Consider the following 13676-nt stretch of genomic DNA (forward strand, 5'->3'; position numbering starts at 1 on the left):
CTCACAACTTCTCACAACTCACAACTTCTCACAACAATACTTAAAAAGAATGATAGAGCCCGGAAGTGTCAGAGGTAGTATATAGTGCCTGCTTGGGAGTGGGAGAGACAGAGCTCACTGAGGAGCAGCGGAAGGGATGCTACTTGGGTTCAGACAGTAAACTTTTTAAATCTTAAGGTACAAATAAGTGGTGCTAGATATATAAGGGCCTGGAGCTGCCACGCTCAGTATAAGTGGCTCAAAAATGCCCACAGGGGCTTATGGTAAAGACTCAGTGTTCTGAACACAGGAAGTGATAGTTCTACTTTCCTTTAAATCATATCTGGACTATTGGATTCAGGTTTAGTCTGTATTTTAGGGAGGACATCAGCATGCTGGAGTACCTGGGCATCCAGGATGCTGAAGGAACTAGAGAATAGGTTGTACGAAGATCAGTGGAAGACATTAGGGGTATTTAGCCCTTTGAAGGGCACTGGATGGTTGTTCTGTTTAAAAAGTTGCTCTATGGAAGAAGTATTAGACTGATTTGCTTGTCCCCAGGTAGACCCAAGGGCTGTGGGTGGAATTTATAGAAAGATGAAGCTAGATGAAAGGAATCAACATTGCCCAAAGTAAAATGCAAGATAGCAAGTTCCTTCTTATCCATCGTAATAAAGTGGAGAATGCCTCCATCTGCTTGTCCCCTTGGTCCCCTCTTCTCCTCTCCCCCTCATTTCCCCTCTTCAAACCTTGAAACTCTCCCCATTGACTCACTGGTTCCCTGCTCACTGGATCTTAGCATCCCTGTAGCCAGGATTCTATCTTTTTCTTCCTCTTCTCCGTTAGATTCTTTCAGAAAGGTATTTGTCCTTGGTACTTCTCACTTCTACCTGCGATCTGGCCCCCAAGCCTGTCGTTCACCTGAAACTGCTCTCCTGAGTTACCAAGGACCTCCCTTTTAAAAAACATCTTTTTCAAATGACCAATGACTTCTTCATGCCAAACCCGACAAGCTTTTCTCCATCCTTATTCCTTCTTGACTTCTGTGCACATTGCCTCTTTTCCCGCCTTTTCTCTTGGATATTCTCTCTCCTTCCACTTTTTGTGATTCTTGTGTCTGGGTTTCCATTGAAGGCTCATCATCTGGATCACCATGTGTCTTTCCTCCCCCTTTCTCCCCCCCCTTGCTCCCCTGATCCTCCTTCTCTCTCTCTTTCCCACAGGGATTTGCTTTTGAGGCTGTGCTAATGCTTCCAGGCCCCAGGTCTCTCCTGAGCATCCCAAACACGGCCTGTGGCCTACTTTTCCAGAACCCCTTCCTGCTGAAGCTCCCTTTTCCTGTTGTTCAGCTAGAGTCCCGATACCAGGATCTGCAGTCTGCAGACCTACAGTCACCGAGTCTTGGTGGGCCTGCTACTGTTCTCATAGGACCCCCTTCTCCCTCCTCTCCCCACCACCGACCAGCACCATGGTCCCTTCTTAGGTCTCTTGCTTCTCATGGATCCTCCTCAGGAAACTGATGGCTCCAGTTGTCTCCAGGATCAAATCCTGAGCCCTTCAGCACCCGGGCCCCTCTTGGTCTGCCCTCCATGGCCAGCCGCTCTTCTTCAAGTCCTGTGCCTTTGGGGTGTTGCCCTTCCTACGTCCAGATCGCAGGAACCCTCGAGCTTGTCAAGAGTCAGCTCGGAGGCCATTCTCAGCTTCTCCGGCTTCTGGTGCGGGGAACCAGTGAGTCCACGGGAGATGCTGAAGGTTGAGAGAGGAGAAATTGCTGGGGAGGCCAAAGGGACATGTAGATGGAAGCACTCTCCACTTTGAAATTATGAATAAGGAGGAAATCTTGTGCTTTACTCTGGGCAATGTTAATTCCTTTCACCTAGCCTAGTCTTTCTTTTCTGCAGGTTCCACCCACTGGGCCTGGGTCTACCTGCTGTAGACAGGCAAATCAGTCTAATGCGTCTCCCATAAGGCGACTTCTTAGATTCTTTTCAGATTCAGAAGGGCATCCTGTACCCTTCAAAGGGCTGCGTACTCCTGATGTTTCCCGGCTTTCTCTCTTCCGAAGACACTCCAGCGGCTAATGTCCTCCTTAAAATATGGAGATTAGACCTGAACCCAGTAGTCCGATGTAACCTAAGGAAAAGGAGAGCTGGTGCTGAGATTGCCCTGTATCCATTCTGTGTTTTGTACATCTTGATTTGTATATTAGAATCTTAGCTTCTTGATGGCGGGGTAACGGGCCTGGAGGGAAAGTGTTGTCCCCAGTACTTAAAATGGTACCTGGCATGTAGTAAATATTGATTAATGACTAGTAAATGAAGACTGCTTGTTAACTGCTGATTATCTAAGGAATTCTTATTCATGCAGGGACTAGACCTGATGACTTCCGTATTATTTCTGAGGTTCTAAAAATCTGTTATTTGAAACATTGGGCAAGCTTTTTTTTGCAAATAATCATTTGAAAACAAGGAAAGGCTTTGTGATTTCATTAGTTTAGGAAGCACCAGAGATTGAAGCTTCTTTATGGATTTAGTGGACTAGGGAATACGAGCCCGAGAGTTGTTATATGACAGCTTGTGATTGTTAGTGGCAAGATTTCAGTCAAGGTTGTTCTTATTTCAGAAGCCTGCACCCTGCCTGTCATTTCTTGCTACCCCTTGATAAAACATGTTTATTTGGATGATTGTAATTTGCACCGTGGTTACTTAAAACTAAGGCTCAGAAACAAGTTTGATAGAGCAAACATCCATGTTCCATAGTAAGTAAGCACTTAGTGCTTGCTGACTTGAAACTTTAGCTGTCACATATTGTAGTAAAAGGAAGTTTTAAAATAGAATATAGAATAAATTGCAGGGATGCCATCAACCAGGGAATGACTGAACAAATTGTGATAAATGACTGCGATGGAATACAACTGTGCCACAAAAATGATCAAGACAGCAATTTCAGAGAAGCTTGGGAGGACTTTTACGAACTAAATTGAGTAGAACCATATTTAAAATAGAATATTTTGGGGAAAATATGCAAAAGAGCAGGTAGAAGTGCTTCTTTGGAAAACATTTCTTAGAAACAAAATTACATTGGATATATTTCACTAAGGGCCCTGGTGGTTTCTACAAATGAGTAGACATTTGTGTTTGCAGATTAAAGTTGATTTCTTATGTAATGTTTGTTGTTTGTACATTTCAAATACAAAATGGAGTTTTGTTGAGAGATAATCTATAAACAGTTTTTATATTAGCAGTCATTCAGTCTAGCAAGCAGTATTTCCTGTTTGGATGAAAATGTTTAAAACCCGAATAAAAAAGAAAAGCTCATTTGCTCTTTGTACTAAACTTATTCCATCTATCCCACATTTGAAATGAAATCATTGTGAACTATTAACTTTCACATTGCAAAAACATATATATATCATTCTAGAATATTACACAGACAAAAAAAGAGTCTTGATAGAATAATAAAAGGAGATCATTCTGTAACTTATGGGTAGATAAACTGTCCTAAGTAAATGAATTAAATAATGTAAAACAATAGTTGTGAGAATTGTTTTCAGTCCTTATATGCATTATTTTCTTAAAATGACAGTCACAGTGCTCAAGTTTTCTCCTTCAAAGTGTGAATCCATGTCAGAAAACCTGAAATTTAGGAAATGTATTGATTGACATAAAGTATAAGTACTCTAACTCTCTTTGACTAGATTCTATTCACATAATTACAAGTCAGGCAAAAATTATTCTTTCTTTGTTTTTAGTTTACTAATCTTTTAAGTAATAAGCATTTTATTCACATGTTAACATTTGTGCTTGATCTGTTTTTTGACAGGGGGAAATCTCTGCCATGCTGATGTCTCTCTATTCGGAGAGCCAACTGAGTTTGAGTACTTGAGAAAAGTGCTCTTTGAATACATGATGGGTCGTGAAACCAAGGTATGGACAAAGCTCTGTTTCTAGTGACGTGTAGTGTGCTGTAGGTTAGAAGAGAGAGTGTTGCCCATGTGCCCTCACCACGGTGTTTCTTTTGCTACAGTCCCGTACTGTGCTCTTTGTAGGCCATAGAAGATTACATGATTCAGGATTTCACTCTTGGTGCAAAAAAGGAATTGGCAGATCTTGCTTAGGTTCATTATACCTGTAAATGTTAATTTTATGATCGTTCTTGGTAATGGTGATTAATAGAAGTTATATGTATATTGAATTATGGGAATAATTTGTTTTGTCACTTCAGCTCTAAAAATGTGAAAATGATTTCCCATTTTTGAAACACGTTGGTTATTATAGCAGTATTTCTGTTTTTCCAGAATAAATAATACATGTTTAGGAAGAACTATAATCTTTTACTTTGGCTAGAGAGAAAAGTTATCAAAAGTGCCTGGGAAATCACCTTAGATTTAAAGTGCTCTAAGTGTCTACTGCGCCTGGCCTGGCCATTTTATAGGAAGTTTGCCCATGTCTAGAGTTTCTGTTGATTGGGAGGCTTCCCCTGAGAGCAGTCTCTTTTATGTGGGGTTTCCTATCACAGGAATAGAAGAATACAAAACATGTGACTCTGACATGTGGAAAAGTAATCGAATATTCTAAAGTTTGGGTTATTGTGCCCCTCCCTACCCTGCCTGACTTTCAAATAGGAAGCCCGAGGAAGAGAGAATAGGGTGTTTGGGCAAACTATGGCTCTGGTTTCTAAAGAGACCTGAAAATAAAAGCCCAGGAATATGTCCTACAGGAAGGCAGACTTGGGATGAAGCACTTATTGATTCTCTGATGGGTCTCAGAATTACAGGAGACCCTCTTTGGCAGCTCAGGAACGTGGGACCTGCCCATCCCTCTGTGGCATTGCAGTTACCCAGTCAGTGCAGGATTAGGAAGGGGCGGCCTCCCTGACCCTTCATGTTTCTGGGTCAAGGGCAGGTCTGTTCCCAGCTCAGCAGGGCCAAGCCTCTCTTCTGGTCCCTCATCAGGCCATGACTTTTCTTCCCTGGGTTCTTATCTGTACCTCCCTAGGGTAGGCTGTGGTTCTCCTCTGGCGCTGACACATGGGTTAGCCTTTCTCGGCTCAGTTTGTCAGTGAGCAAAATGGATCAGGCCTCCGCCTCCTGAGGAGGGGGGGCCATGGGGATGGTCAAGGCTTTGACCTTTGGGTGTGCCCTCCTTTTAGCCCCCTGCCCCGAGGTGAGAATTGCCTTAGCAGAGCCTCTTCAGAAAGCTTACTGATTTACAGTCTGCCCAGAGTTGTTGAGGAAGAAGCCTGTTTTGCTTTCCATGGGTAAATCCTATAGCTTATTGATTATGTTCTTCTGGCTACTGCAAGTGGAAGGTGGCCTGTTGTAATTCTATAATGTCCTCAAGTTGGCATAGAAAGCAGCAGCCACGGCTTTTCTCTGCTGGGCTTGGCTGGGCATACATATCTTGTCTGTGGCGACAAACACCAGCTGAGACTTAACACATGGTGGCGCCCAGGAGTTGTCCCTTTACGATATCATCATCATCCGCAGCTCTGCCCCATTTTGCAGGATGCACGTTTTCCTTGACCTGTGTTGCCTCATCTGCTATTGCTATTGCTCGTGATGGCCTTCATTTTGATGGTAGGTGATTTTAAAAGAGCCAAGTGTTTTCTCCAGAGAGCAGCAGCACCCAAAGTGCCTTCCTTCCCTTTTTCTGTGCCTTAGATTCTGAATATCTAAGCCATGTCTATCGAAGAAGTCAGCTCTTTGCCCCTTTTGGGTTAAACAAAAGCATTTCTGCTCTCAGCTGTTGTATAATGACTTCTTATGGAAAAGGAGATTAGAAAAGTTTCCACTGTTTTAGCTTCCCATTTCTCCCCCCCTGTACTTGGAATATGTTGTCAGAACAGTTAATTCAATCTCCTTTTCCAATATTCTAAGGCAGGGGGCCTGGACGTCTCCATGAAGATGGCATCTTCTGTCATGCTCAGCAAGAGTTCTGGCTCCCTAATTGGGCAGTCAGCAAATTGTGTAATCAGAAGAGGGGACGTCGCAGTGAATTAATCAAGTGTGCCCTAAAAAAAAAAAGCCTGATGAAATGAATGTTGTCTTTTTTTCCCCTATTCACATGGTGTCTGATAACTTGTTTAGTAAATTGACAAATGGTAGAATAGTTAATTGCATTTCATTTATTCAAACAGATTTTTGGATACACAGGTGTCCAGTATGTGCCTTCCTAACAGGTTAGCTAGCACTTTAATGTTGCATGTTTTTAAGATATTTGTAATATTTAAGTAGCACAAGTAGATTTTTGTGACCTTGAACAGTGCACCAAAACCAGTTCTCTTTTTAAGGATCTTCCTTTAAATGGATCTTTAATGGTCTCTTAAGAAGTTTGACCTTGTGTGACTGTGCTAGGAAAATAAACTCTGCAATGATTAGGTTGAAATATTTATATCGACATATTTAAGACACCACCATGTGTGAATTTTAGGCTTAGTACAGGGTGATGCTCTCCTTAGTAGAGTGAAAGAATTGAAATAAGACCTTCTCTAGACTACTTCTAAAAATCTTTTGAGAATTGAATTATATTTTTTGAGTCTAGTCTTGAGGGATGTGAGAATTGGAAAAGCCAAAATCTGTAGTTTATAATATTAGTTCCTGGTTTGTGGGACATTCTTATTGTACTTGGGCCTTATGTTGACTTTGGAGTAAAAACAGGCACGACAGGCTTAAGTCAAAAAAGAATTATGGCATTATTTTTGTCACATGTGATTATAAAAGTAATTAGCTCATGACAGACAGTGGATCTTCTCAAACACAAATATATACCTGGACGCACAGAGCAAAACACATTCCCCCAGAGAAGTCCCTTGTATTTGCACAAATATGCAGTGGTAAAGGGAAAATGCTTACAAGGTTATCTCTTCCCAACTTCCCACACCCTAGAAGGAAGTCTCCGTAGCCTCCCTGACAGCTGGGCATGATTTTATATTTAAGCACTGAATTTGTTATTTTATTTTCATAAGTGGTGTCTTCTTTCCTCTCTGTTTCCCTCAAAACTCCTCACCTTGAGAACCAAATAGGGAAAGTTTCATCCTTTGAGGAGAATTTTCCAGGAGCTTATGGGTAACAGTCTGACTTACGGTATATTTATTCAGATCTGCACAACTTAGGATCTTGTTTTGCAAGCTGCCATGTATGATGTTTTGATTCATCTGTCTTCCGCAAAGCAATACATCCTGTGTTTATTTGAAATCTAAGTTGTATTTCCAGTAGGCTGATGTGCTGCATGTCTTGGGAAACCCCCCCAACCCTTCTGAGCATGCTCATGTTCATGCGGTAGCAAGTGTTTGTGAGATCTATGATGTGATAGAGTCTCAGTTGGGCTTGGGGTGACCATCCGTTTCTGATTACTTTGAACATATATTTTGTCATTGCATCAGTTCTCAGATAGATTGTTCCAAAGGAAAGGGACTTACTAATTGATGAGCTATTTATTGCAGTTTTCCAAAGTTCATCTTCACCAGATGAAAAGGGCTAAGAGTATTTGACCTTGGTAGTGCCAGGGAGCTTTTGCTCTTTGGTAAGCACCTTTTATCCCAAGAGCAACCAAAAGACTTTCAGGATTGCCATCTAATTGGAATAATAGATTGCTCAGTTTTGTCTCACATTTTCTTGATTGATAATCTTCACATCATACTTCATTTGTCATGGCTTTGAGATTTCGAAAGAATACTCTTAGCTTGGATAACAGATTTTTAGCTAGTGCACATCAAGTTATTGTTGTTGGGCTTCGTGTTCTATGATAACTATCGTTAATCCTCTTCGATTTTTCTTTTAGACGATGGCAAAAGTCATAACTACAGTCCTGAAGTTTCCTGCGGATCAGACTCAGAAAATCTTAGAACGTGAAGATGCCCGGCCACTGGTAGGATTTGCAAACAGACTTCATTAAGTTATAGATAAGTTAAGGTCACTTAGTCCTTCTTGCCCAAAGGCCCAAAAAGTGAGAAGGATTTCACCGTCAGGAGGCTGAGCAAAGATTATATGTCAATGAGTGTGGTAGAAGAGAAAATCTATTTCCTTATAAGGACTATGTACAAGCACAAATAGTATAGTTAGAGGGTGGTGGGCATTTTTTCTTGCATCATTAGTAATCTTTTGGGCCCAGTCCAAGTGATGTCTTTTTGCTTCCTAATTTGAAGCAAAATATTTTAAGGTTCACTAATTTTTGATCATAAAATTCAAATATTACTAAGTCTTTTACCCTTTATAAGGCAGAAGGATCATCAGATAAAGCTTCTTTATGTAAAACAGCTGGTTGGAAAAACTTTATGCTAAGTTGTGTTGAGCAGAACTGTCTCTCCTTGTAGCTACCAGACAAGTCAGTGTGGATGCTCTCCCTGTGCCCGATTAGTGAAGGCAGCAGGGCAGCCCCTGGGCACGGAGGGAGGCTGGCCATTCTGCCTTTCCTAGTACCTTTCGGACAGCATCTCCCTGAGTAGTGATTCCCTCTGGAGCATCCCTGCCTTTGCTTAGTCTTAAAGGTTTCCTTGATCTTGAGCTCAGTTTTCAATAAATCTGCCATTTCTCCTTTTGAAAAGTCAGTAAATATTGATCACGTGCCTACTGTGGGTCAGGCTCTGGGAAGGTCAGTGGAAAAGGAGTGACCTTTGTTCCTCTCAGCAGTGTTCTTGTAGTCTAAAAAGGAAGCCAGACACGCCCTGGAGCCGGCCCTTCTCGCCATTGCCAGTTGATGGCTGGCTTGGGCAGTGTGCAGACAATAAAGTTTTAATGGGGCTTGCATTATTTACTCAGCAGCAATAGATTGTGGGACCTTGCCTTTGCGACCTTGGTAATTGCCTATTTACTCTTGTGCTGTCACGTTGGATGAAGAGTTTTCCGTTTGTGCTTGTGAGGTATTTCTCTGCTGTTCCTTTCTTGCCATCCCCTGTGAATGCAGACTTGTGCTCTGGAGAAATTCAATCACAACATGAAAATCATTGGTTTTTAGTAAGTACTTCTGTAGCGTCACTTATTTTTGGTATCGTATTCCTGAGCTGAAAGAGCCATTATCCGCTAAAGGGAATTAAGTTAGAAAATGTTAAACACTCAGAGATTCTGAATCCTTTTTAGATGAAAAAAAGGCTTGAGGAGGATTCTTGACTCCTGCCGCTTGCCCCCTTGTAGGAGCTATTTCCCAGCCTTTGCCTGTTTGTCTCCCTGCTTTCTTTCGAGTTCTTGCCCCAGTCCTGGCTTCTCCAAGAAGCTTTGCTCTGACCTTGTTGTCTCCTAGTCTGGAGCCGGACGTCATCGGCTACTCTGGTGTCTGCCCTCTTCTAGTGGGACTGGTCATCTGGGTTCTCCTTGAGGCTTCCAAGGGAGGCCATCCTCCTCCTCTTGTAGAAGGGAGGTCACAAGCCAGAGGTATGGACTGAGCATTCAGAGCCTGAGAGCCTGTTGTGTGTGTCCTGGGGCCTTGGGAAGGATTGGGCCACCACCCTCCTGATTGTGTCCCCCTAGGGTAATGGACGTTTGGAGGGGCAGAGGTTATTCCTGGTTGTCTCTGAATCCCTGGCACCCAGCACCTAACTTGGCACTGAGTGGGCATTTAGCAAATGCTCCTTGATTGGTTCCCAGTGGAAATTAGGACTGTCCTTTTCATACCTGACAGCATTCCTCAGAGTTCTTTGCACATAGTAGGTCCTTCCTAAACATGTGACATGGAAACATAACCAGGCATAAAGTGTAAGCCCTCGGTGCCAGCACATGTCCTCTCTGGACAAGGCATTGTGCCATCGGATGTACAAAGTGCCTGCCCTCAAGGAATTTGGAATCAGGGCCTTAATCAGTGTGAGAGCAATCGGGGAGATGAGGGAGGGCTTTGTGGCTAGGTCTTCCACAGAAGAGCAGCAGGGTGGCAAGGGGATGGAGTTTGGCAGGTGATGGGTCATCAAGCCAAGGAGCAGAAAGGACAGAGCCACGGAATGGGGAGGGAGCGCCAGCCATTGGGGACCAAGTGCAGCTTACTGCCCTGTTAGCTCTGCGGTTGGCCAGCTGTCAGGGTGACCATTCACACGCTTGACCCTCAGGTTTCTCACAGCTATGAAGGCAGGAAAAGTGGGATTGTCATTACCATCATTAGAGTGGGCTCTGCTGAAAAACTTAGTTTAGATTTGTTTCAAGGGAAAATTGGGAATATGGTGCACAAAAACATTCTTGCCTCCCTTGTGCCTCTGTTTTCCTTTCTGACTTAGACCAGGGCTTTTTGGACACTGATTCATTTTGGTGATGATTGAGCCCAGCAGGGAAGGCAAGGGTGTGTGGGTAATTATTTAAAAAATGGTCCTCTGGACACTTTTTAAGTTTAATTGGAAGCGTTAGCATTTTTTCTGCTCCTTTCTGAAGTCTAGACAAAGCGATACATCCTGCCCTAATTTGTAGTATTTTCTGATGCCAAGGCATAAACGCTCACACAGAAAACGTAAGAGTCAGCTGGGCTTGGAGGTGGCCGGGCCCTTGCCGTTGGGCCAATGGCTCCTGCGCTCTCAGCTCCATCCCACAAGAGAGATGAGCCTCTCAGAGGATGGGATCGCCATGGGAGTCATTACCAGTTGGTCGTTGGAACTCCCATCTGACGCACACTCTCCCATCCCTCAGGCCTCTGTAGGTGACCTGGTGCCTGGCCCACAGGGAGCCCTGTTCAGTCCCTGTGAGGTGGCTGGTACCAGGGTAACAGAGGAGGAAACGGAGGCTCGGGGGGGGAGGGGGGAAGACTTCTCAGTCAGTCAGCTGGGGAGGGGACGAGCAGGACTGAGAGCCCCTTTGTGTCCTTAACAGAGTCGGTGCAGGGATGTCTCTTCCCCACGTCCCCTGCCATTTTTATTGGCTGCTTCCCGACTCTCCTGCTTGGCTGCTGTGTCTTCCTCGGCCTTGGGGGTTGGAGTCGATGTTTTCCCTTGCTGTTGGTCAGCTCAGGTTAGCATGGTTTGGGGGTACACTGTCCCCCAAGGGAGAAAGACCCCAGAAGGTCAGGAGCAATCCTGCCTGACTTTTCCCCAAAAATGCATCTCATTTCCATCTACTGTGACAACTCCTGCTGGACGCTTCCTTTGGCTAAATGGATCTCCTCTTCTGCACCCCCACTCTCCAGATTTCCCGGCGCCTGTCCTGCCTTCGGGGGCACCTGGCACGCCACTCACCAGGACCTCCCCCTTCAGGTGCCATGGGGGCAGTGAAGTGGGTCATAGGAAGTGGCAGAATTGTTTGTTAGGACACACGATGGAAATGGCAGTTTTCAGTGATAGCCCTTCAAGCTTTCCTGATCTTTTATATACTTTCAAGCATATAGACTTTATGAGCTCTGCACAGAATACCCTGCCAGGGACCCCTGGCCCTGGAGGGAAGAGAGGCTGCAGATGCCTGCTTTGTGAGAGTATGTCTATTTGAATGTATCTGTGCAAGCGAGCGCTTGTGCACGTAGACGTACCTTGGTGCACGTTTCTTAGCTTTCCTGTCCCTCATCAACTGCAAAATGGGTGTAATAATACTCCTGGCACCTGTTTTAGTGAGCTCTGAAGATGAAATGAAAGAACCCTCAGAAGATGCTTTTATAAGCCCTAAATGCTTCGTAAATGTCTGTGATCATTACTCTGACATCAGTTCTCACCAGACCCCAGATCATCTTGCCCCCTTCACCCCGCCCTGGTTATGGGGTCCCTTTGTACTATCATTTCACACCTGTAATCTTCAGCTCCCGACTCCAGGGATTGAGCTGTTCAGATTGGATTATTCTCTGTGGGCCCTTCCAGCTTTTGAGATTCTATGAGTTTCTGAAAATTCTTCACAGACTAGCTTTCTTGGATTAAGAGATGGCTTGCTCTCAGCCCACTGCTCCTAGGATGACCCCTCCCCAGCACTCCCTGCACGTTTCAGAGCAGAATTTGGTTTCCTAGGATTTATTCCCAAAGGAAGGCCGATATAGACTTTGCAAGGGCCTGCTAGATGTTGTTCACCTACTAAGCTTACCTCAGCCATCAGAATCCCTGGACTGAATCCTCAGCCCACTGTGATTTGGGTGGCTCCTGGAGGTCCACTTCAGAGTCTGGGTTCCCTTCTGGCCCCACATGAGAATGGCTTTTGGTTCTTGGCATGAGACTGATAACAGTTGAGTTTTAGGACCCTGGGCTCTCCTCCTCTGGCTCCTGACTAGCCTTGATGGATGCTTCCCTCATCAGATGAGGGATTACAAATCAATTCCTAATTCATTGCTCACAGTCCCTTTCCCCTAATATCCAGGTAAAGAAAAAGAATATTAAGCAGGTGTAAACTTTTTCCCATTGCTTCAGAACATCCAGAGATATAATCCTTACCAGCTGTCAGGATTAGAACTCTTCCTTACAGCCACCTCTTTCAGGTAGGTGCCCATTTTAAAGATCAGGACGTTGCAGTTCAGATCTGTGGAATAATCTTTCCAATCAGGCTCAGAGTCCAGAATTGCTGGGCTAGTATTTTGCCCCCATGCCACATTCCCTCTGTGGATATAAAATCCTTTGTTAAAATAGTAGCCGATAATCGTAATGACAGCTGGCATTTCTACAGAACTTTGAAATAGGATCTCATTTGATCTCACAACCATTGGGGAGGTAGCTGCCATTGGTATCCTCAACTAACACAGGAGGAAACAGAAGTGAAGCAGCTTTCCTGCACTCACCCAGCTAGAATTCAAACTCACATCTTCCAACCTGCAGGTCCAGCCTTCCAGCTACGATAAAACGGCATTGATTGAAATTCAGTTTTAGCTGGATGGCCAGAATTTAACTTTATTTATTTATTAGGAAAGTTTAAATGAACACCATAGAGATTTAGCCTGGTTTATAATGTTCTTATTTATCTTGTTGGATATTTTGTGGATAATGTACTATTTCTTGTTGTATGTAGAAAGTCATCTACTTTTATTTCTTTTTTTTAAAATTAATTTATTTCTTTTTATTTATTATAATAACTTTTTATTGACAGAACCCATGCCAGGGTAATTTTTTTTTTACAACATTATCCCTTGCATTCACTTCTGTTCTGATTTTTCCCCTCCCACCCTACACCTCCTCCCCTAGATGTCAAGAAGTCCTATATATGTTGAATATGTCGTAGTATATCCTAGATACAATATATGTGTGCAGAACCAAACAGTTTTCTTGTTGCACAGGGAGAATTGGATTCGGAAGGTAAAAATAACCAGGGAAGAAAAACAAAAATGCACATAGTTTACATTCATTTCCCAGTGTTTTTTTTCTTTGCGTGTAGCTGCTTCTGTCCATCATTGATCAATTGAAATTGAATTAGGTCTCTTTGTCAAAGAAATCCACTTCCATCAGAGTATATCTTCATACAGTATCGTTGTTGACATATATAATGATCTCTTGGTTCTGCTCATTTCACTTAGCATCAGTTCATGTAAGTCTCTCCAAGCCTCTCTGTATTCATCCTGCTGATCATTTCTTACAGAACAATAATATTCTATAATGTTCATATACCATAATTTACCCAACTATTCTCCAATTGATGGGCATCCATTCATTTTCCAGTTTGTAGCCACTATAAACAGGGCTGCCACAAACATTTTGGCACATACAGGTCCCTTTCCCTTCTTTAGTATCTCCTTGGGATATAAGCCCAGTAATCCCCTTTTATTTCTAATTTTCCAACTCCTAGCCTTAAAAGAGTTACAGCCAGTCTTCATCTTTTCCCCCTTTTGTTG

General features: G+C 43.4%; 1 protein-coding gene across 6 annotated transcripts in view; it reads left to right on the forward strand.

Annotated features, from left to right (window-relative positions):
• The window catches only part of GOLGA4 (golgin A4), a 98283-nt gene that overhangs the window by 80901 nt on the left and 3706 nt on the right, over window positions 1-13676 (forward strand). For all 6 annotated transcript variants that reach the window (XM_031952645.1, XM_031952651.1, XM_031952658.1 and 3 more), the window contains 2 exons: window positions 3802-3905; window positions 7761-7847. In XM_031952645.1, the coding sequence (XP_031808505.1) occupies window positions 3802-3905; window positions 7761-7847 (191 nt within the window). The remainder of the gene's footprint in view (window positions 1-3801; window positions 3906-7760; window positions 7848-13676) is intronic.

This window comes from Sarcophilus harrisii, chromosome 1 (genome assembly GCF_902635505.1).
Source record: "Sarcophilus harrisii chromosome 1, mSarHar1.11, whole genome shotgun sequence".
Lineage (NCBI taxonomy): Eukaryota > Metazoa > Chordata > Mammalia > Dasyuromorphia > Dasyuridae > Sarcophilus > Sarcophilus harrisii.